Source organism: Nipponia nippon, unplaced genomic scaffold (genome assembly GCF_047370975.1).
Source record: "Nipponia nippon isolate SJK-2023a ecotype South Korea unplaced genomic scaffold, ASM4737097v1 scaffold_6, whole genome shotgun sequence".
Classification (NCBI taxonomy): Eukaryota; Metazoa; Chordata; class Aves; order Pelecaniformes; family Threskiornithidae; genus Nipponia; species Nipponia nippon.
This window is the reverse complement of record NW_028262380.1, coordinates 16,192,685-16,214,745: the sequence shown is the minus strand read 5'-3', so window position 1 is coordinate 16,214,745 and position 22,061 is coordinate 16,192,685. Positions and strand designations below refer to the sequence as shown.

The window sequence follows — 22,061 nt, the reverse complement described above, 5'->3', positions numbered from 1 at the left end:
TTTCAAACTGACAGCTTGTAAATGTAAATTTTATTAAATGCAGAGCAATAAAATTTTGTAAGGTTCTGTCATTTTGAATTTTAGTGGCTCAGATTGAAGCCTCCAGCCTTTTAAATCACAACTTGTACGAGCACAGCTCTAAAGCATTCACCATTCTTAAATGTGTGCTTTTCAAAGCCTTGTTATTACCTTTGCTCACAAAACATCCTGGTCAGGATCCAGGTATGCAAGTCTCATGTCAATGATACCCTGACAGGCTCCTGCCCTCTGTTGTGTTTACATCGTATATTGTATAAAGCTTTCTTCTTTTCATTGTCAGTAGGCAGAAAATAAAATAGGGTTAGCAGTGATATCACCCTTCAGACCAGCCAGATTTTCTCCTTTGATCTCCAAAAAAATTCTTTGCATGTGCATGGGAAGAGTCTGGCTCAAGGATCCTTGGTTTGCACTTGAGACAGACATCGAATGATTCAGGACAAATGAAAACATACCAACACCTATCAGTTAAAGCTAAAATCTAGCAGGGAATATTTTGGAAAAGTTCTTGCATGACAAAGTGAGATCAGTGGAGATCTTTGGTAACATTTTAATGGATTAACAGAGCTTGAGGAGAAGGCAGTTTTGTGTAGGCGAAGGATCTTGGCCAAACAGCTCAGACATTTATGAGAGCAGTTTTATTCAGAAGATTACAGCTGCCACTGAAGCACCGAAGTGAAGTGACAGAATTGCACAGCATCCAACAGGTTTGTGATTGCCAGCGGGGATCTGAAATCCAGCCATTTCACTTGATGTGCTCCAGCAGTCACAGATACATACGTTAGTATATGTGTCTGCGGGTGTGAGCGTGTTTGTCCATTTAAAGGAACACTATCAATTTGACATAACAAATTTTCTCCTAAAAACATGTACTCTAATTATAAGTAACCATAGCAAATCACTCCAAACATTTCAAATTGCGTTGCATGGCGAGAAAGATTAAAGAGCCAGCACATCTAATTGTAAGGCTGAATCTCGGTTCTCGTATTACTCTAAATGTGTGTTTATTCATAGTATTTCACCAGGTCCATGTAATAAGCTGGGCAAGCTCTTAATTAATTTAATATATGGCCAAACTGAACATGAATTTTGTTCTGTTATTAACCGGCAAGAATTTTGCTTGAGTAAAGTAACCAAACAAAACTAAACTAAACTAAACCTAACCCAACAGGATCTGATCCACTATTAGATGATGAAAGGATACGTGGTGGCATCCTCAAGACACTGAAAATAATACCTAATCTCTCATTAGTAACACTTGCATATTCTCAAAACCTTAATTTTAAGGTTTCATCCTGGTCTACTTGCGTACAGAATTAGATACATGAATTCTGTCACAGTTGTTGCTTTTAATTTTTCCTGATGTGCTTTTCCTAACTATCTCTTCCTTATGATTTTCTACACTCACCTGGCTGCTAATACATCTCTATAGTTTGGCTAAACACAGATCTGAGATAATCATGCCATAAAGCTACTCCAGATCCAACAAGAATACCTATAGTTTTGGCAGTGGTAAATGAACTGCCCTCAAAGATGTAAAATTTCCTGGGAGGAAATTGGTTTGGGAGCACATAGACTAGTGTTGAACGAAAGCATTTTGGGTGAGTCATGACTTTTGATACCACACCCGAAGAAAATCAATACAAAGGAGGGTTTGGAAAATCAGTTACCCACATATGTAATGTTGCTGGTCACACTCACTTATGGATTATTCGCAGTCAGTTCTGATTTTAGTTTGTCGTGCGCAATAAGAAAGATGGACAGGAAAAGTACCTGAAATTCTAGCCCTCTGTCATTCCAGCTGAGACACATTACCAGTGAGCTGTCAGCTTTACTGTGTTTAATAATATCAAGAATATCCAAGAGAGTATGTTTATTAGAGCTACGACAGGCCAGCTGCTGAATCGGACTGTGATGCCCAGCTGCCCAGCCGGGCCATCAGCTCTCCAGTTTGCTGGATGTCACAGGAGCCGAAGGGACAGCAGGGGTTTGTGCCCAGCCTCACTGCTCACGTCATGGTTTAAGTCACTGATGAAGATGAGTTCACGTGAAGGCATGTGGCTGTGCTCTGGGTGAGGTGTGGGCGTACGCTCATTTCTGCCAAGTCTCTTGCTGTGGTGGTAACCACGGGCAGTGGTGCGGTAACAAATAACGGAGAGGGTGGGGATAACATCGTGAATTGCTGCAGCTGTTTGTTCTCTGAACGTGAGCCAGAGCCCTCTGCCACACTGGGTAGTGACACGAATGCCTGTCAGACACAATAGACATTTCAAAGCCAATTAAGACACATTACATTTAATGATTCAAATGGGGATCATTTTCTGGCAAAGGACACTGGGGTAGTTAGCACTTCAGTCATCTTTGCCTTCATTTGCTGACATGTTGCACTGAAATGGCTGATGAACGGCTGGATGGTTTGTGGAGGTAACATTAGGCTTCATCCTCTCTTGCCCTGTATCTTATATAGTCACTAACAGCAGTACATACCTGAGTAGGAGGCTACTAAATGACACTTTACAGACATTGCAAATTCATTTTGGACCGGAATAGTTGCCTACTCAAGAAAATCAGTCTCGGGTTTCTGCAGGCAGTACAAACCTACCTCTCCCATGAAAGCTTCACAGGAAAGTGTGCATCCAGATGAGTAATTCCAGACCGAGGTGTACACCTGACTGTATTGCTCATGTATTCATAGCAGCTACAATCTGTAGTTAGGCATGAGGATCTCATTTCACTAGGTGATGTACCCAGGTATAGCAAATAGATCATATTTGTTCCTTAAAAATTGCAAATTGCAATCTAGGGATAAAGAAAGAAACAGAAACTTGCCACAGTCATGGGGAAGAACCAAGAAACAATACGACAATTTTATTCAGTATGAGAGATAACTGTACTGGCTCATCAGTACCTTCCAGCTGCCAAGATATTTATAGACAAGGAGGTTGAGCAGTGAAGGAGCGGAGGAGTAGGCTCTCATCTCTTCATATCTGACTCCTTCTGTACCTGGACTGGTAATGTTTGTTCCCATACAATATGGGAGCTTCTTGAAGAGCTATGCAGATGCGTAACCAACATAATTCAAAGTCTAGAGAGATCTTTTTCTGGAAAAAGGCTCCTGGAACAGGGATCCAAGTTTTGCCAAGTGGATCACAACTCAGAATATTTTTCTGTGCTATATAGAGGCTAGTAAAAAAAAGCCTAGGAGTCTGGGGAACTAATTAGGTTTGAGCACACTGAAAGCATGGTTGGTATGCGCTGCAGTGAACACAGAACTGCATGTTTAGGTATAGCAGCCATGACTCACATCTGCAATTTAGTGTTGGAGATAAATGGATTTTTGGAGAGGTCAAGGTAGGAAATGCTGAGCTCTAATCTTGCCTTTGAGGCTGATATCGTATATGACTTTGAGCAGGTCAGTTAGACTTGGCAGAAAGGGGATTGCAGTGGGTTTACCATGCGAAGATTCATTCAACTCATGTATGTGCAGTTCCCTGGATGGAGATTAATAGCGAATAATTATTGTTGGAGAGGCTGATCATAAAAATGCTGAAGGGGATATATTCACTATCATGGGACTCTTAAAAAACATTTGCAATTAATACTTTATTCAGAAAATTGAGTTTGTCTTCTTGAGAATTGTTCACAAGTAGATCATATCTTCACAGATTGATACATTATATGAAGGCAATTACTGATGTACTTCCAAGGGACTTCTCTTGGCATAAAGTTCAGTGTGGAAAAGAATAATTAATAAGGACCTCCAGGCAAGTGGAAAATAGGATACATTGCAACACAGGTTTATTTCACGTGTCAGATTAATGTGACAGCTTTCTTTGCTGAAAGATTTTTTAGACAAGGGTGATATGGTAGGTATCATCTACGTGAACTTTGATAAAGAAAGAGTAGCTACTCATTAAGTTAGAAAGGTGGAAATCAGTAGATAAAGTCAAGATGGGAGAACCAGCTAAAGAGAAAATGATGATGGATATTACTGAAAGAAGTATCAGGTTGTAGAGGATGGGCTACCTCAACGATAAGCTTGAGGTGCAATCTTGTGTAATGCATTTCTTAATCAGCTGCCCACAAAAAGCAGGATCGGGCTGATTAACCAGTAAGAGGATGCTGGGAAGCTATAGAGGAGGCTCAAGATACTGGGCCAAAAGAACTGGATAACTCTGTGGTCTGAAATACTTGATGTGGGATAAGATTCAGCCATATGAAGCGCAAGGTCATACACTTGGAAACTAGTAACCAAATCTCCAGGAAAAGATAAGACATCATAGCTAACAATTTAAGAGGAGAATGAGGTGGTTACTAGGTCTATTGGAAATGTGATTTATTTGTGCAAAAAGCAAATGCAATTGTAGTGCTCAGCAATAAAAGCTGAGGGAAAGGAGGAGGAAGGGGGGGACATTTGAGGTTATGGCATTTGTCTTCCCAAGTAACCGTTATGCATGCTGAGACTTTGCCGTCCAGGAAGCATCAAAACATCTACCTGCTGATGGGAAGTAGCGAATGAATTCCTTTTTTTGCTTTGCTTGTGCATGCACCTTTGTTTCACTTATTAAACTGTCGTTATCTCAATCTTTATTTCTTGCTTTTGCCCTTCTGATTCTCTCCCCTGTCCTGCTGAGGGAGAGTGAGCAAGTGACTGGGTGGGAGCTTATCTGCCAGGTGGGGTCAACGCACCACATGGAGTCAAACCAGAACAAGTTTCCAGCAAGAGTGGTGGGGGCAAATGACTTTCCTGCTTTTGTGATGGAACTTGATGGTTTCCTTCAGAAATTCTAGAACAGAACACCAGTGACTGAGGTGGGCCCTTCCAAACCTGCAGTCCTAGATGCTAGAAAATAATCCTAGAATTATTTTCCATGTTGTTATAAAAGGAAGAAAAAAATTAATGGCTTTTTATTGGACTAGTAACAGGTCAACACTGTGAGAGACAGCTTTCTCCATTATTCTAACAAGCATTGTGATTTGGAGACAAGGAATAGGAGTTCCCAGTGATCCTCTGTGTTCAGGTGGGAAACTTCAAATTTGCGTGACCCGCTCAGCAGAAGTTAGACGTACTTTGAGTTCCAGTTGCCTCTTCTATAAATTAGTTCTTGTTCTGAAGGTCTTTTTGACCCCTTCTCTTTCTCTAACTGTGGTTGTCGTTACTTAGCCTGTCTGTTGCTGGATTTTCTACTCTCAGTTGGCTAGCATGCTTTCCCTCAACAGTGAGAAAAAGTGTTTACCGCACTGAAAATGTGGTGTGGCTTTACTAGCAAATTCGGCTAGTGGAAAGACCAGAGAACTTGTTTGTGCATTCACACAACTGAAGAGCAAGTTTCCAGTGTGGGTTTTTATGTTAGCTGTGGCCAGAATTACTGTTCATGTCTTAAATACTAGCCAGGTGCCAGCTAGCTATTTCCTTTTCCACAATGCAGGGAAAATTTAACACCTTAGACAAAGAAAAAAGCTACTACTTACTTTACTCTTCTCTCCCCAGCACAGACAGCGTAGAAGGAGGTAGGTTGTTTGGGACCACATGCCTTGGTCACTCTTGCGGGAGGGAGGATGCGGTTAGCCTTCTCTTAAACATTTAGCTTGGCCTCCATAGTCTCGTGCTTGGTGAACCTCACTGGTCCTGTTTTACTGGGTAGTTTGTGGGGAACAGCTGGCTAGCGGTTCTTCCCTGTTTTATTAGGCAATGTAGTTCATAAAAGTTGCGGCCTTCAGTTTAACCATATTCCTGTGTGGAAATTCTTGTTCACTGCAGTGTCTGGGCCAGAGACGTTTACATCACTGTAATCAACAAGCACTTAAAGCAGCTATTCCTTAAATGACCTTAGGTTAGCAGGAAGCAAGATGGAAGAATGCCCTTCCAAAAGCAAGGATTTCCAACTTGAGTAGGAACTGTTTTTTACATGTATAAAAACAAGTGATTATTTACCATTTCCACTCAGTTGTCAGTCTAGTCAGCCGCATTAATCACTGAGACTGACTCAAGGCACAGTAATCAAGCAGTGCAGAAGAAAAGACTATCTGGTAAAAACATTAGAGATGATACTGATGAAGAAGAAACAGTTCGGTTTTTATTTGCAAATCTCTAGTGCAATTAAAAGTAACAGCTGCTTTCTACTCTGCTCCAGAGTAGCAAAATCAACACAAGAATGCAAGTAAATCTGTTAAATTTTTTTTAATACACATTCCACTTTTTTGGCAACAATTTTGCTTTTCTTTTCAAGGACACTTTCCTTGTTCAAAGAGATGCAATAGCAATTTCCACCTTGAAGAAGAGGAGGGTCTATGGATCCCAGCTATAGAGACTTGAAACAGAAAAATTGATATGAACGAAACACAAAAGGAAATGCATGTGTTCGTGTAAGCACAGGAAGAAATAGCAGAACAAAAGTTAAAAGAATGGCTTGTATTGGTAACAGAGGACACGGCTCCCGTTGATCACTGAGAAATGTGTTGTTTCCATCAGGCGCTGAAGGGGACAGCACAGATGACTTGCTAGCTAACGACCCTGCATTCCTGACAAGGATGGCAAAAAGGTTGCAGACTCTCACACGTGCTGCTCCTTTTTGTCAGCCCAGAGCTCCACCTCATTCAGCTTGATTCCAACCTTTCCCCAGAGCCTGGGAGAAGCATATGGCTCTGACACAGGGAAGGATGACACAAATGATTCTTATTATAGCTATTTCCTGTGCAGGTAGTGATTTGGGGCTCTTTTGTAGATACTTGCATGTAGGAAATGCAACCTTATACTATATTCTGAAAAATTCACACATGTCCAGTTTGCATTTTTAAAATATGTGTTTGCAAAAATAGTGTAACCGTGGATGCCACAATTATTTAGTCAGGGTAACTTAAGAACATGGAGCAAAGGAACCAAAACTGGAACTGTGCTATTTCTTCTTCAAACTGAAACTGATTACCAACAACTATTTTCTAATTAAATTGGAACAAAATGGTGGAAAAACGGTGGGAAAAAAAAGAGTATTTCTGATTGCCAGCTCAAAACAACAGCGGAAATGAAAAGCAATGGCTTGCACTGAAAAATGTGACCAGGAGGGCACAGGGGAAGATGCGAGGAAGGGAAGTGGTGGCCACCAAGAGAGGCACAGAAATAAGGTGATGCCAGGAAGGAAAGTTCCTTTTGACCCAGATGAGGAGTGAGCTGGGTATCCACATACCTGGGTATCCACATATCCATATCCCTGTCTCCTGGGATGGAGGAAGATGTTGCACAGGAGGGGCTGACTGGAGAGAGTGAACAAGAAGAGATTCCCACATTTGCCTCTGACCCTCATAAATTCCTGTAGATTATTCCTAGCACCAGCTTCCTATAACCCACTCAACCCTTCCAGCCCCCCTTCTTTACCTACATAAACCCTCTGACAGCCCCACCGCTGCCTGTCTCCTCTCCTAAACCTCTCTGGCCCCTCCTGTCACTCTCCATTGCCTCTGTCCACCCAAACTTACTCAGCAATTGTAGTGATCCCACTTAGGGAGAGCTGCCAAGCCTTCAAATACTTGAGCCTTTTCAGCTAAAACTGAATTGGAACAACTTCAGTGATAATCTGAAGATGAAGAACCAAACCAAATAAAAACATTTCTTAAACTCACTGCCCAGCTGATAAAGGTGGAAGATTTAGTAGTAGCATAGAGCAGCACCAACAATCAGTTTTAGGGACTCATGACAGTCCTCAACTGAAAGGGAAAATCTACATAGGCTAAATCTAAGCCTTCTGGGTTTGTTTTTCTCAGCACCCTTCCATGGACTCCTGCAAGGTGTTTTCAAACACCCAAGGCTCCACTGATCAATAACTATTGGTTTAGGGAATTGAAACGAAGTCATATAGCTCTTCCCTCCCTTTTTCTGAAGTATAGAGATAGGAAACTGTCTGTAGCATTTGGTTTCACATACTAAAAAAGTTGATTTAATTCAGTAGAAAATGCTTAAACCAAGTAATAGGCCAAAACTTGAGAGAGAACGGGGATACAATTACTTTCTTATTTGGAGCCTAAATGAAATATGGGAATTCTTAAATTGTTGCCATTTCACTTATCATTGACAATATTCGCAATTACCAGTGGATTACCAGTGAAATTTCTTCATAAAGAAATAATATAAAGTATATAGAAAATATAATGAAAAACAAAAGAGCACATATCAAAATACTGACTGAATGTCCACTAAACAATGTATATTTATTTTCTGTGTCATTGGGTGATCCAGGCATTTTTCAAGGAAAGCTCTATTCAAAGGCACTGCTCAAGGATTTTTTCTTAGCATTCTAAAAATGCAGAAGAAGAGTTTCAAATTATTTGCTTACTGCCATCAATGAAAAAAAAAATTAATTTTGACTGCAGTGTGCTTTTTGTTAATTCCAGTGCTTTTCAATGTGCTTCATATATTTCCTTTACTTGTAAAGTATCAAGGAGTTCAAGACTAGCTTCCTTTCATCTATAAAATGTTGTTCATATTTAGCAAATAACAAACTAGTTAAGATTGCAATGACAAAAACATTTCAATTTGAAAACCTCCCTAGAGGGGCTGTGCTCGTACCGACAACCTGTACCGCTCCACATAAACTAACACCCTGCCGTTAAGATTGTCGAATAAGATATATAAAGATTTGTAGTCTGATTATTTGCTCTGTTACGCTAGTATAAAGTGAAATAATGGCAAAACCCACTCTTTTGTAGTTTTATTCTTAATTGAAGCATTAACTCCACTGGGCAGCTTTAATCTTGACACTGATTTTTTATATAGCCAAGAAGGATTTTAGTACATCCCTGTCATCCATACACTTAACAACTGCAAGGAGGCTCTTGGGGACTAAGTTGTGTGATTATATTACTGTGTTGTCTCCTCGGGAAGTTTACATTCATCTTTCTTGACAGTCAACAGCAAACATGCATGTTTATCCATATGAAGCATTCTCTGTATTTCCAAAATTATGCTTTAGTATATAAGTGTTCATTTAAATAGATCAGATACACAGCCTCAAGACAACTTTAAGCCCATGAAGGCCATATTCAAGATGAAACAGTTCTTTCTATATTGTTCACTCTTTAGATGATGACACTAACTTTTAATAAGCTTGGGTGATTTGTGGAGGAAAAATGAATATAATCTAAGAAGAAAATTAAGTTTGGGGATGTGTATTATAACACACACATTTCTTTGTCGTATTTCAAACGAGAATACATGCAGCCTGGAGACCTGGAGCACCTTCCTCTCTGATCATCCTGCTTTTGCACACACAGCCCGAACTCCCCTAATTCTTGTCTTGGGGGTTGAATAGAACCCTGCTTCTCCCCAAAAGCGCTGTGAAGCTTTGAATTAATCTTTTATGTTCTTTCGTAATGTGATTGAGGCAGAATTGGCAGGAATATGAACAGTTCCACCAACAGTGGAATCGATAGGAGATGTGGAGCTTTTAAATGTCTAACGCCAATTGTACAACCGTTCAGTATGTCAGAAATCATAACGGAAAATTCCATGTTTTTCCCTGTTGCTCTTCGTTCCAACAAATGCTGTTCAGCTGAGCCCTGATGCTGATCTTGCTGAAGTTCCTAGTTAAGAGGATTTACAGTATAATTAGGCTAAAAGATGATTTGAAGTGGGAAACAGTTGATGAGTAACACGTTTAATTTGTTTTGAAGTATGAACAAAGTGAGAGAGATGTGTGTCTGGTTTTCCATTAGAAGTTAAGGTCTTTTCTGCTTTTTTCCCCTTTTTTCAGAATGTCATTGGGAAAGCATTTGGCCTCAGTTCTGCAAACACTTGAATACATGAGTAATAAGGAATCTTCTTGATCCTGCTGAGGACTGAGTAAAACAGTGTGTTTGTAATATTGGAAATTTCTGACATACATTTCAAAGAGAAAACCTGAAAGAGACTGAAACAGGAATGATTTCTATTCAGATATTACACAGAGTTGTTCTAAAAATTCTTAGCTTGCTATTGAATCCACTAAAGTACATCTATACTTTAAACAGCTTTAGCTGGCTCTTTTGTCAAGTTGTTATGTAAACTACGCCCAAAGAATTATCACTCGTCATATTGGAAGGATATGTCAAATAGGGGCTTGCAGAGATCTGGTACTATTGGATATCTTTATTAATGACTTTGGAATAGAGAATATGATTCTTAAAGTTGCAGCTATAACCAAGTTGGAAGGGATAGCACGCATTTTGCAGGACAGGATTATAAACAAAATTATACTGGCAAATCGTGCAGGTAGCCTGAAATATAGGATGAAATTCAATGGGGACATGCAGAAAGCACTACAGTTAAACAGGAATAAAACCGCGAAGTGTATGAAATTCTGATAACAGGAGAGGATTCAGAGGTTTTTTAGTAAATCAGAAACAGTATGAGTCAGCAATGTCATACCGTGAAGAAAGCAAACATCATACTGGGATATATAAACAGGAGTCTCGTATGTAAGACACATGAAGTAATACTTCCACTCTGCTCAGTACGCACAAGGCCTCAACCGAAGTACTGTATCCAGCTTTTGGCACACCGTTTCAAGAAAGTGGAGAGGGGCCAAAGGAAAGCAACAAGAATAATCAGAAGTCTAGAAAAGACAACCCTGGGTAAGACTGAACGAGGCGGGGTTGTTTAGTCTACAGGAAAGAAGACGGACTGAAGACACGCTAACAGTGTTCAAATATGTGAAAAACTGCTGCAGAAGAGGTTATATGCTGCTCTCCGTGGTCATTGCACATAATAAAATAATGGTTTAAAATTCAGTTAAGGCTGTGTGGACAAGTTTTCTTACTAGTTGCCTGTATGGACAGAAAATTCTGAGCAGATCTCCTAGGAAAACGGCGGCATCCCTCTCCGGTGGGTTTAGGTCAGGCAAAGAGCTGCCAAGAACGGCTGAGCTGCAACGTGGGGCGATTAGGCTGGACCCGGTGCGCTGCTTGCTATCGTATTTGCTGTCTGGGCTAGCACGTTTCTTTACAAATATTAACGCAGCTCGTCGCTGCGCAGCAGCCCAGCCACGAAAGGGACGGGGCCACGCAGGTGGATGTAGCAGAATGAAACCGCAGCCCCTGGGCTGCAGCGGGCCGCCTCCGCCCGGGAGCCCCGCGGGGCTCCTGCTCTCACGGGAAGCCCCGCGGGGCATCCCCCAGCCTTTATTGCCTTTCTAAGCCCTCCAGCCGCCTGTCGGAGCTCACTCCTGGGGCGGGCGGCAGGGGCGCCCCCCGGCTCCGGCCAGCCCGCACCCCGCGGCCCGGGCCCCCGTGGCGGAGCGCCCCTCCGCGCCGCTGCCGTTGGAGCCGTTAGCCCCGCCCACGCCCCGCCCACCCCGCGACCTCTGACCTCCACGTTCCTTAGTTACGGCGCGGGGCGTCACTTCGGGGCCAAACCACCGCTGCGCCTAGCGGCGACTCGGGCTGAACCATTCGCCCGGCCGCTGGGGGGGAGGGGAGGCGAGGCGAGGGCGTCGCGGGTGCCCCCTGCTTGCGCCCGCAACGGCTGCCGGACTCGTTGCCGTAGCTCCCGCCCGCGAGCCACCCTCTCCCCCTTCCCTCCCTTCCCGCGTTGGTTCCGTCCCGTGCGGGCCATAGCGACGGCGGGCGCGCGGAGGGAAGATGGCGGCTCCGGCCTCTGCGCCGCTGCCGGCTCCGTGAGCGCGGCGCTCGCTCCTTTCCCCCTTCCCCTCCTTGCTCCTGCGCCCCGTCCCCCGCGGCTGCCCTCCGCCTCTTCTCCTTCCCCGCCGGGGGCGTAGGGACCATGTCGGACTCGGAGGAGGAGGAGAGTCCGGACCGCCAGCTCAAGCTAGTGGTGCTGGGGGACGGCACCACTGGCAAGGTCAGTGCTGGCCCCCGCCGGCAGCGCCCCGCTCCTCTCCGTCGCCGCGGTGCCCCGAGCCCCCTTCCTGCCCTCCCTCTTCAGCGCTCCCCCGGCCCTCCCGCTGAGGAGGGAGCAGCCCCTGGTGGCTTCCAGTCTATCGCGCTGCCGTTGTCGCGATACCCGGCGGCGGTACGCCGGCTGACTGCCCCCCCTTCACCCCCAGCCCTGCGCTGCTCCTTCTCCGCGGTCTCCCCCGCGTGTGTGGGGCGAGGGCGTAGCGGGGAGCCGGGACGGGCCCCCGCCGCTCTCCGGCCGGCCGGCAGCGGCGGGCTCTGCGCCGGGCAGCTCCCCCCCGGGGCCGCCGGTACCCGCCCCGTGCTCGGCAGCAAAACCCTCCGGCGGGGTTTCCCTACCGGAGAGGCTTGGTCAACAGAGAGACGTATACGACTTTAATCCAATTGTCTTGAGCCTTAATAAAAGGAGCGGCTAATAACGTAATGACTGTGGTGCTGCCTGCCATGGCGACTCCCGCTGATCCCCGCGCACTGGCGGCGGGAGGTGGCTCGGCTGGAGCTGCTGGAGGAGCCCGGAGCTCTCCTCGGTGGCTGGCGGTGCCCGGAGGGGCCGGGGCCGGGGCCCGGCACCTGAATTCGCGGTTCCCGCCGAAAGGGCGAGCAGGGAGGGTGGCTTAGCTGGGTCTCCAGGCTCCCTTCACGTCGGCTTCAGAGCCGATAACCTCCTGAAGTGGACAGAACAGTGTGCATCTATTTGAGTCACTGTTTCAGAGTTTGGAAAGACAATTCTGGGTCAATTTAGTTTTTGTTTGTGACTTTTAGGTTTTTTTTTTCCCCCATCTATAATCAACATAATTAAGCACTATTTATAAGCAGTTTGTTTATAAACAAGTTATACTGGTCTTTTTAAAAGAGAAGTTTTGACAAATAGAGACCAAAGAAGGCAAAAAGATGCTTTCTTCCCCATGGAAATAGTCACTGATCTTTACTTACACATGTGAACATGCGTATGGCAATATGTAGCCTGAATCCTTTTGTGAGATACACACTAAAATAGTAATTTTATTGTATATGTGAAGAATACAGTTTTTCCTCTGTCATTAACTTGAAAACATGGGGAGGCAGAAAGTCTGCCTGCCTCACAGTTCAAATGAGAAGTAGAAATATTCTTAGAGGTGGTTTAAATGAACTGCCTGCCATTAACAGAAATAAGCTCTTAGAGTATGTACATGGTTTTGCTCACTTATGCAGAGCTCTGTGACGGAACAAAACATTTCTTGTCTCCAGCGATTCTAAACACAGTCTGAAGTGGTATTGTATTCATCTGAGTCAGTAGATGGGCAGCTCCAAGTGACTATGTGATGAGTGCATAATAAGTGCACAGGATTGACAGCTGAAATGCTGTTTCACTGGTAGCTTTCCCCAGGAGTTTTCCATTCAAACTGAGGAATCCTTTCACTACTGCTGTTCAGCACCTTGTAGCAAGACGTCTCGCCAAACATGGATTTTCAAGCATTCTTGAGTTTTGATGTATGTTCCTGCTGGTTCCTACCTCTCACATGGGAGTTGCCACTCACTGAATCTCCTGCTGGCTCTAGGAATCCTGTGCTTCAAGTGCAGTTTATGTTGCATGAGCAGCAGCTGTGCTATGGTGGGCTGCTTTTCCTCGTGTCCCCCCTAGATGCTGCTGTAATAGAGTCGTCTTCCAGCCATCCTGATGGCCTGGAAGCAAACACTTGCAATAATAGATTTATTGTAAGATCTTGTGAAAATAAAGAAGAGATTGGGTCATGGAAGGGAAAGATAAAATGTACCTAGTGCTATTTCAGGCACCTCAGAAGACTAAATCGTTGAGGTTCCTCTCCTTTGTTGGCTACTCGTTCCGCTTACTTGTTGAAACATGCATATGTCTGTATGTTTTCAACTCTAAATAGCCTGCCTCTCACATCTGGTTCACAGCTGGTCTTTACACACATGCATACTTAGCCTCTCATTTATTGTGCAAGACATTGGTTTTTCTCTTCCTCTGTCACTGGGATCATTGGACAGGAGGAGCATAGGAAATAATGGAATATATCTTTGAAATATTGCATCTTGTGTTTAGTGTGGGATGTTCACATTTGACTTCTTTCCATTGATTCCCTCCCTGCCAAAAAATAAAAAAAAAAGATTTTATTTCCTCCCTCTTGGCCATCTGGGGCTGTCTGGTCTTCAGTTCTCCAGGGAGAAAAATTGTGTCTTTGTGAGTCAGCTGGCTGAAGGTGAAAACTTCATTTCTTTTTCCTCACCCATTGTGTGGTAGCAATGTGATTCAGGTTCTGTGAGAGGGTTGGCAGCAGTTTAAAAAGCAAATCAGTGTCAATTCAAGCTAAGGGTAATGTTTGTGTTTCCACTAGCTAGGAGTTGCTCTATCCATGAGGCAAGGGAGGGATGTTGTGCTTCTATTCATTTGTTTTGTGGTGGTTGAGTGAATAATTGGATACTTAGAATTTTAAGGGTAGGAATAAGCACTGCTGGAGCAAGCTCTAAGGAGAGAGGAGTAAAAAGGGAAGAAGGAATAGAGAGGAGTGAGAGAGTGCGACAGAGTAGAATCTGAAAAAGTATTAAGGTAAAATAGAGATGGTAAAGAAATAGTAAATTGTTGAAAAATTGAGGAAGGTGAGATTGGGTAGTAAGAAGATAATAATAGAGAATGATTTTAATGAACTAGACAAGCTAGAAAAACAATCTGAAAAGAAATCGGAAGCAGGGACAATGTGAGATGAAAATAAACAGCAATTATTAATAGCAGTTGGCTCTTTGATTTGGATTACAGGAGAGAACATATATACACACAGCAGCCTTATGCATCTAGGTTTTAAATCAACCCACTCTTCCTGAGCCAAAATGATTTTCCATTAAAATAAACCAGCAGTACTAGTAGGATTGAAAAAAATGACATTAAGTTCCAGATATTTCTACTGTTATTATGCACAGATTGGCTTGATATTGAAGTATATAATGATGCTGATTTGAGCTAAAATAACTCTGATTTGCTATGGTTGAAAAAGGTTTTGGGCCTCTGGAAGCAAATCTTGGAGCTATTCATCAGAAGGGAGGTCCTGAAAAATAGGGTGTGCAGGAGGAGCAAAGCACATGAGGTTCTGTCTTTCTGCCATCTGTTGCAACTGGGGCTAAAGTATGGTAGCAGAAACATCCTACGTTTTCCTTCTCCTCTTAACAACGGATGATGAAAATGAAAGAGCGAATGCTTGAGCTGGTGTGGGTGTTTGCAGGAGGTAAAATGTAGGCTGGAATAGAGAGTGGTGTCCTGCTTGCTTTAGGATTTTTTAAGATGCCAGATTTTTAAGCATTGTGCCAATTCTGGATTTTGTGGTTACACATGGGCTCAAAAACTTCGTCAGTGTTGACAAAACCATTGTTGTCACTGTTCAGTTTTGCAAATGGAAAATTGCATCAAGTGTCCTGTGCAGATTGGCTTAGCTTCACATATGCATGTCTAATGTCAAAAAGTCTTGATAATTTTTTCTTTTTTAGTAAACAAAGTTTCATCAGTAGTTAGGAGTGGGGTGGAAAGACATCACCTTCAGGTGACAGAACTACTTTGTTTACAAAATACTTTGCCTGCCATAAAGCTAGACTGTTCTCAGTGACAAATTCTCTTTGTTGGACAGTTATGTGGTTTTATGCTAGTTAAAGCATTTTGTTATTTAGCCAAGTGTTTCTTTTCATTTCGTCTGTCATAAAATCCTTACTGGTAGGGATAGGGCATGACTGAGGGGTGAATGTTGCTGTGCTTGGAGAACGCCGTCAACGTTCTAGAAGGGAGTGAGGTAAGGTATAGATGTGCCTTGCTTTTTGGAAAGTGGATTCTCAATTGGCTGGTAAAGTTAGTATGTGAATGGAAATTCATGGCTTCAGACTATATGCTTGCATCCCATTGAACTTTGGTTTTAGTTTTTCTTTCTTACAACTATGATACTACACTTTGGCATCACTTTTTGAAAGCTTTCTTCTATAGGATTTTACTCAAAGAATTGTCATTGGCAGGGTTTTCTATACAAGTTTCCATGTTGCCCTGGTGAGCAGTCAGTGTCAGTTAAAGCTGGCTATCATTGCTTGTTCTGTTTGACTTGTCTGCTACTATTTCATAAATATTGTTTGCTTTTTTCCTATTTACTCACTATGTAGGTATTTAGGAACAGCTTGTCAGCAGTTTATACTGTGAGTTGTTGACGTTGCAAAATAGAAGCAAGAAATTGTCTTGCCTCACCTGTGAGGTTTAATTGCATCTTCATTTGCTTCCAAAAAACCTTCCCAAATATCCCATTGTATTCTGCACTTAGAATACTGTCATTTTTATGTATTACTTTTTACTGCTGTCTTGATTACTGTATGTTAGAACCCAAAGACATTTTTTTTGGCTGAAAGGAGGGAGTTTGTAACACCAGCCTTCGATAGTGTATTGCTATTCAGAACAGCATGTAAACATTTGCTTTGAAGTATTTAAGACAAATGTGTGAACCTGCCAAACTGGGTCTAAGGGAAAGTCTGTTTTGAAAGTTGGTGGCCTGGTTGTTCATATCTCTCTTCATAGAGATATGAAGGAGCAAGGCCTTCTTGGTATCATGCTATCCTCTGATCTCTAGATTAATGGCTGAAATTTTATGAATGGAGCACGATCTTTTTTTAAAAATGGTCACTGATCACTTATTTATTTTTACAGCTACAATTCTACTGAACCATTATTTAAGTTTAGTTATTTTTTACATAGATTGTACTCAACATATCTTTACAGGCAAAACTGTCATGCAGAATCTTTTATAGCAGCCATGACAGAGAACAACTTTAGGATTGAAGGGAGTATTTGCATTGTAGAGGTCCTTGAATATGCATTGACATAACTTCTCTGTTTACTGCTGTGGAGAATTTTGAACTGTTGCTCTTAGTATTTTGTGGATAAATGCTTGTTCTATGAATAAATAGAGGCCTCTAGTCTGGTAATCCAACACCTTTCTCAAGCTCTAACATTTATTAGAAAAAAATGAAAAAGGAGTTAGTCAATGATTTTCTGCTGTAAATTCCTTTGCATTCAAGAGCACAGTAGAGGAAAACTGTTTAAGAGAACTTTGCCATGCTGTTGATTACTTGCTGCTCTTATTGGTTGGCTGTTAATTGAATGTATGTTGTTTATTTTTACTAACACCCCTAGAAGCCCTCAGGGAATATTGAGTGTCACAGAGTGATAAAGCTAATATTTACTGAGCCCTTAAAAGAAGAAGGGAGTGGTTGCTTATTTAATGGGGACCTAAATTACTGTGTTGGAGAATGTAGAATACTGTGATATAGTCAGATGATATTTTAATCTGTACTCTGGGTGCTGGTTACTTTTCCGAAAAGGAAAGTTTCAAGGAGAAAACTGTATGGTGTGTTCCTGCAATGTTCTTATTCTTATCTACATCTTTAAGGTCATGACAGATTAAAAATAATGTCTTTGTAATCTTGGCATGCTAACTATTGTGATTAAAAGAATCAGTTCTACTGACTTTTTTAGTACTGCAGTCTAAATCTGTATTGAATTTTATTTTGTGCATGTTGTTAGTAATGCTGTAGTATTATGCTACCCTACTGTACTACTACACTACTGTTGTTAGTATTATAGCGGTAGGCAGAAGAATCTTCTCACGATTCATCCTCTGTGGTCTTCACCCTTTCCACAGTGATATAAATATATAAGCATACTCATGCTATTTCTAGTTTACTTGCTTTTTTCCCCAATTTATTTATTTGTTTTTAATCCTCTCGGGCTTGAGTTCAGTGAAGTAAATGAAAATGTTGCCATAGTCTTTAATTGATTTTTTGGATTACTTCCTAAACATATCTTCTGATATCAAAATATCATTTATTATACATGACAGTGATTGGAATATAAATGTGATATAGAAACAAGAAAACAGTAAATCCTGTGTTATTTACTTCACAGGTAATCTGTCTTCTATTAATAGAACTTGCCTATTCTCATTTTTCAGAACTACTGGCATTATTTTGCTATTGCGTTTTTAACTAAATGTGCTCTAACAGCAATTTCTAATAACAATTGATGTGACTCATCTCTTCAAGTCTCGATGAATGGAAAGCTGGCAAAAAATAATCCTTCTTGCCCATTTTGAGTTTTCTCAGACAGTGTAAGGGTTTTGTGAGGCTGTTAGGCTTTTTTTTTTCCCTATATATTTAAGTATATATTTAGATTATTTTTTTTCTGCAATTACTTTGTTTTTATATTTTCATATGTCTTGTCAACATGAGATTTTTAAGTGTACACCACAAATTTGATGTAGGATGTATTTTATCTATGTGACATTCATTTTTAATAGAGTATTTAATTTTTTCAACAATACAAACTTTTGTGTTCTTTATAATTGCATTTCTCTTTTCTCCTTTCCTTTTTTTTTAACCTTAGATTATGGGTCTGTCTTTCTTTCTTTCTTTCCTTCTTTCACTTCCCCCTTTTTTTTGCCTTGCATGGAGAACTTATATTACTAGTGAAAGAATATAAATGCCTTGCTTCATTACTTCATGTAGGTTAGTTGTGTATCCTTTTAGCAGGATGTTGTAAAAGCAGATTCTTTTATTAGGTCAACACTGTATTGGTCTACTTTCATAAATCCACACAATATAAATTGAAGAAATAAGTTTCCATAGTTCTGCTTAAAGGAATGGTTCTGAAAATGTGCATTCTTAACATGAGTTTAGTTTTTTCTGTGTACAAGAAAGTACTCTTCCTATCTTAGACTCCATGTAATCCCTGATCCTGAAACTTTGATGTAGAGTGGCAGGAATCCTGCCACACTTTGGAGCCCCTGTGGGACACTGCGCTGTGCAGATCTCTGTTCCCTCCCAGAAAGTTGGTCTGGGATCATGGTGTTCTGTGTCGGGGAACAACCCTTGTTTTGGAAATGAACGCTTTTCAAAAATAATAAGCTCTTCAGGTATGGATAGTGTCACTTAGATTTGTGTCAGTTTGAGTGTACTAATGATACCTCATTCAAATCTGTGTAATGTTTTGTAATATGAATATCACAGTATCTTTGAAATACAAAGGAGATATGCGCCTTCCTTCTTGTTGCATAAATTAGTAGCCTTTGCAACCTCATCTTATTATGTTGAAGTTGGCTGGAATGCTCGTCAATCCAAATCCATGAACACTGTTAGCATGCATTGATTTAAAAAGTGCTGTACTGTATTTCATACTTCTGGTTTAACATCAAGTTTTTCACTGTTTAAAACATCAACTTAATTTGATATTGTTCTGTTTTAGACATCCTTAGCCACACGTTTTGCCCAAGAGACATTTGGAAAACAGTACAAACAAACCATAGGACTGGATTTCTTCTTGAAAAGGATAATATTGCCAGGTAAGAGACTAAAAACTAACACTGATAGGCTGGGCAGCAGTGAGACTTGCAGAAACAGATTCTTCAAAGTAATGTATTCTAAATAAGCTTAGTACAGTGCTTTTTATGGCAAAGTAAATTAGGTTATTCAGAGAAAGTTTTGTTAGTACGTTCTTCCCAGGTGACAAAGGGTTATGCATTTGCAACTTATATCTTTAAGTAAAACACAGAGCTCAAATAAAAGGAATGCTGTCTATATTCATGATTTTTATTATCTCTACTTGAGTGTACTCGCTGACCATGTGGATAGTGTAACATGCAACAATGAAATGGAACTTTAAATATAGTAATTGAAAAAGTATATGTGTTTTGAAAGAAATAGGATTTTTTTTTTAAATGAAATACACAACTTGTATTTGAGTTGTGTGAGAGAAGCATAATGCAGCTATGGAATCGCAGTGCTCTAATATGTGAATGCTGTTTTATGCAAGGCAGCATGAAATTGCTGGCATTTAATAGACCACTAAAATTTAGGGTCCCTCGGCACTCATAAAAATACAGTTTGAGCATTCAAGATGTTTCACTTCACGACGGCAAAGAAACTATTTAGATGCCAGTTGCAGCACACTGCGTGGAAAATGCAAAGAAATAATTAAAAAAGAATAGTTGCTGGTAGAAGTTTGTCTCCGAACAATTGGGGGTTTGAAATAAGTCTTTTCATTGATTTGTGGTTGCTCCATCTCTAAGTATGAAAGTATTTCATTAAATTAATTTTCTTCTGGTTTCAGAAATCAGAAGAAGTTAGAAAAAGTACGTGTGATTATTAAAAGTTGTAGTGAGATTTGATAAAGTTGATGCAAGTTCTGTAGTTCTGTCTTTTTTCCTTGTGGAGGGCAGGGAGGGAAGCAAACCCAGAAAAGAAGCATTTTAGCTATAACCTGAACTTGTAAGAAAGTATATACACTTCTTGAACTTATTTTGTTAAAATTATATTGCCAATAATTTCTTGATTATGTTTATATATTTTTTTAAGTGAAACAGAATAATCTTTTCAGACTATTCCTGCATTCACTATTTTGGTTTGTCCATTTTGCTGTACTTTTTTAGTATCTGGTGAGTGATAAAGTACCAAATTTCAGGGCTTATTTCTCCATAAAGTCAACAGAATAATTTTTTTATTGTCCTGCTCATGCCTCTAAAAATACCAGTGTGCATAATAGTTAACAGCAGTACTTGCAAGTGGAATGTGTACACAAATCATGCAGTGTGCATGCTGAGAACTTGTATTTCGCAAGTTTTTTTCAGCTGTTAAGCATACAGAAGCTATTAGTACATTGCTGGGGTTCTAAATATTCTTGTTGAGTAAAAAAATTGGAAAATTATCAACTATTGATTCATTCATGTTCTACTTTCTTCTAGTTTATGTTGTAATAAAATGATAATGTAGATGAAAATAGCACCAAACAGCAACAAAGTGTATACATCTATTTTTGTCATTTATCGTTAACGAAATAGTAACGTTTGTGGAATGTATTAATATTCAGGAAGAAGCATTTTTCTGTAGATTGTCATTCTGGTTTTGCCTATGCCTATAGATGTGTTTAGGTATGTATGGATTTCTGTGTTTTATAGGTAAGCTGAACTGGTGGTTGGGAGTGAGAGGGAAGGAAGAGAAGAGGGAGGGAGGTAAAATTTCTAAATATTGGAATGGGAAGCATTACTTAAGTAAGCGGATTTTTCTAATTTCTTGATTAGTTCTGGGTTTGCAGAGCTGCTATGTTTACTTGAAAGGTTAATTCATACCGCTGCACAGAAATTATAATGTGTATATCAGTAGGAAAAAAAGCCTCAATTTCTCTTATTTAGCAGGAGGATTGATGAATAACTATGCTTCAGTATTTGATTTTTTTTTTCTTCTTTAAACATAAGCAAAGATTTCAGAAGTTAAAATTACTGATTTCTAGAATTGCACGGAAGTTTACATTAGGCCACATTAGAAATGCATTTTCACTTATAAAATAAAGTACTGTTTTTCTGGTTTTTTTTGGCTTTTTTGAAATAAAAGCTGTATTTGTCTCCAGTTGTTTTAGTAACTGATGCAGTTTTCCAGTGAAAAAAGTAAATATTTTGCATGGTAAAACAATATGGTTTAATACAAATAGTAAATGCTTTGATTAATTTCGAACAATAAGACTTTTAGTGTTCAGCTGTTGACAAATTTTCTTCATGCAGTTTGTTCAAAATATTTTTTTCAAATGCAAATCCATTTCAGCATATTTATTGATGCAGTATCTTGTATAGTCTGGATGCAACCACGGTGTAGATTTTACTGCTTAAATAGTGTATCTGTTAGTCAGAGGGTCTGCTGATAGAGATTCTTAAGAGCCATAGTCAAATACTTTAGGAAGGTTGTGAGTGCAGTCCAGTAAACAGGATTCTTCTGTTAAAAGGATTTTTTTAAGTCGTCAGTGCAAAAAGGGGGCAGACTCATGTTTTTAGTTCCATCTTGACCATGCAGCACTTTAAGTAAGGTTAACCAATGCACCAAGTATACTTCTGCAGGATCACTACTGAGTCAGCCCAGGGGCTTCAGTTCATACCAGAAGCAATCTAGATATCTGCACTGTGTTGCCTCAGTTATTTTAACTTCTCACTTGTGTGCCTTTTCTACAGAGTAAAGAAGTGCTAGTGTTTTCTTGTTCCTTATCAGTGTATTACATATTATTTTTATGGGATTCTTCAGTTATTTTTATTGGTATGTTAACCTTATTTCTAAGAACTGTCTTATTATGCATAGTTTCTTTTTGT

General features: G+C 40.6%; 1 protein-coding gene across 3 annotated transcripts in view; it reads left to right on the top strand.

Annotated features, from left to right (window-relative positions):
- Nucleotides 1-11,406: 11,406 nt before the first annotated feature.
- Nucleotides 11,407-22,061, top strand: part of RAB28 (RAB28, member RAS oncogene family) — a 66,990-nt gene continuing 56,335 nt past the window's right edge. For all 3 annotated transcript variants that reach the window (XM_087737922.1, XM_087737923.1, XM_009462936.2), the window contains exons 1-2: nucleotides 11,407-11,863; nucleotides 19,178-19,274. In XM_087737922.1, the coding sequence (XP_087594048.1) occupies nucleotides 11,786-11,863; nucleotides 19,178-19,274 (175 nt within the window). In that variant the 5' untranslated portion in view covers nucleotides 11,407-11,785. The remainder of the gene's footprint in view (nucleotides 11,864-19,177; nucleotides 19,275-22,061) is intronic.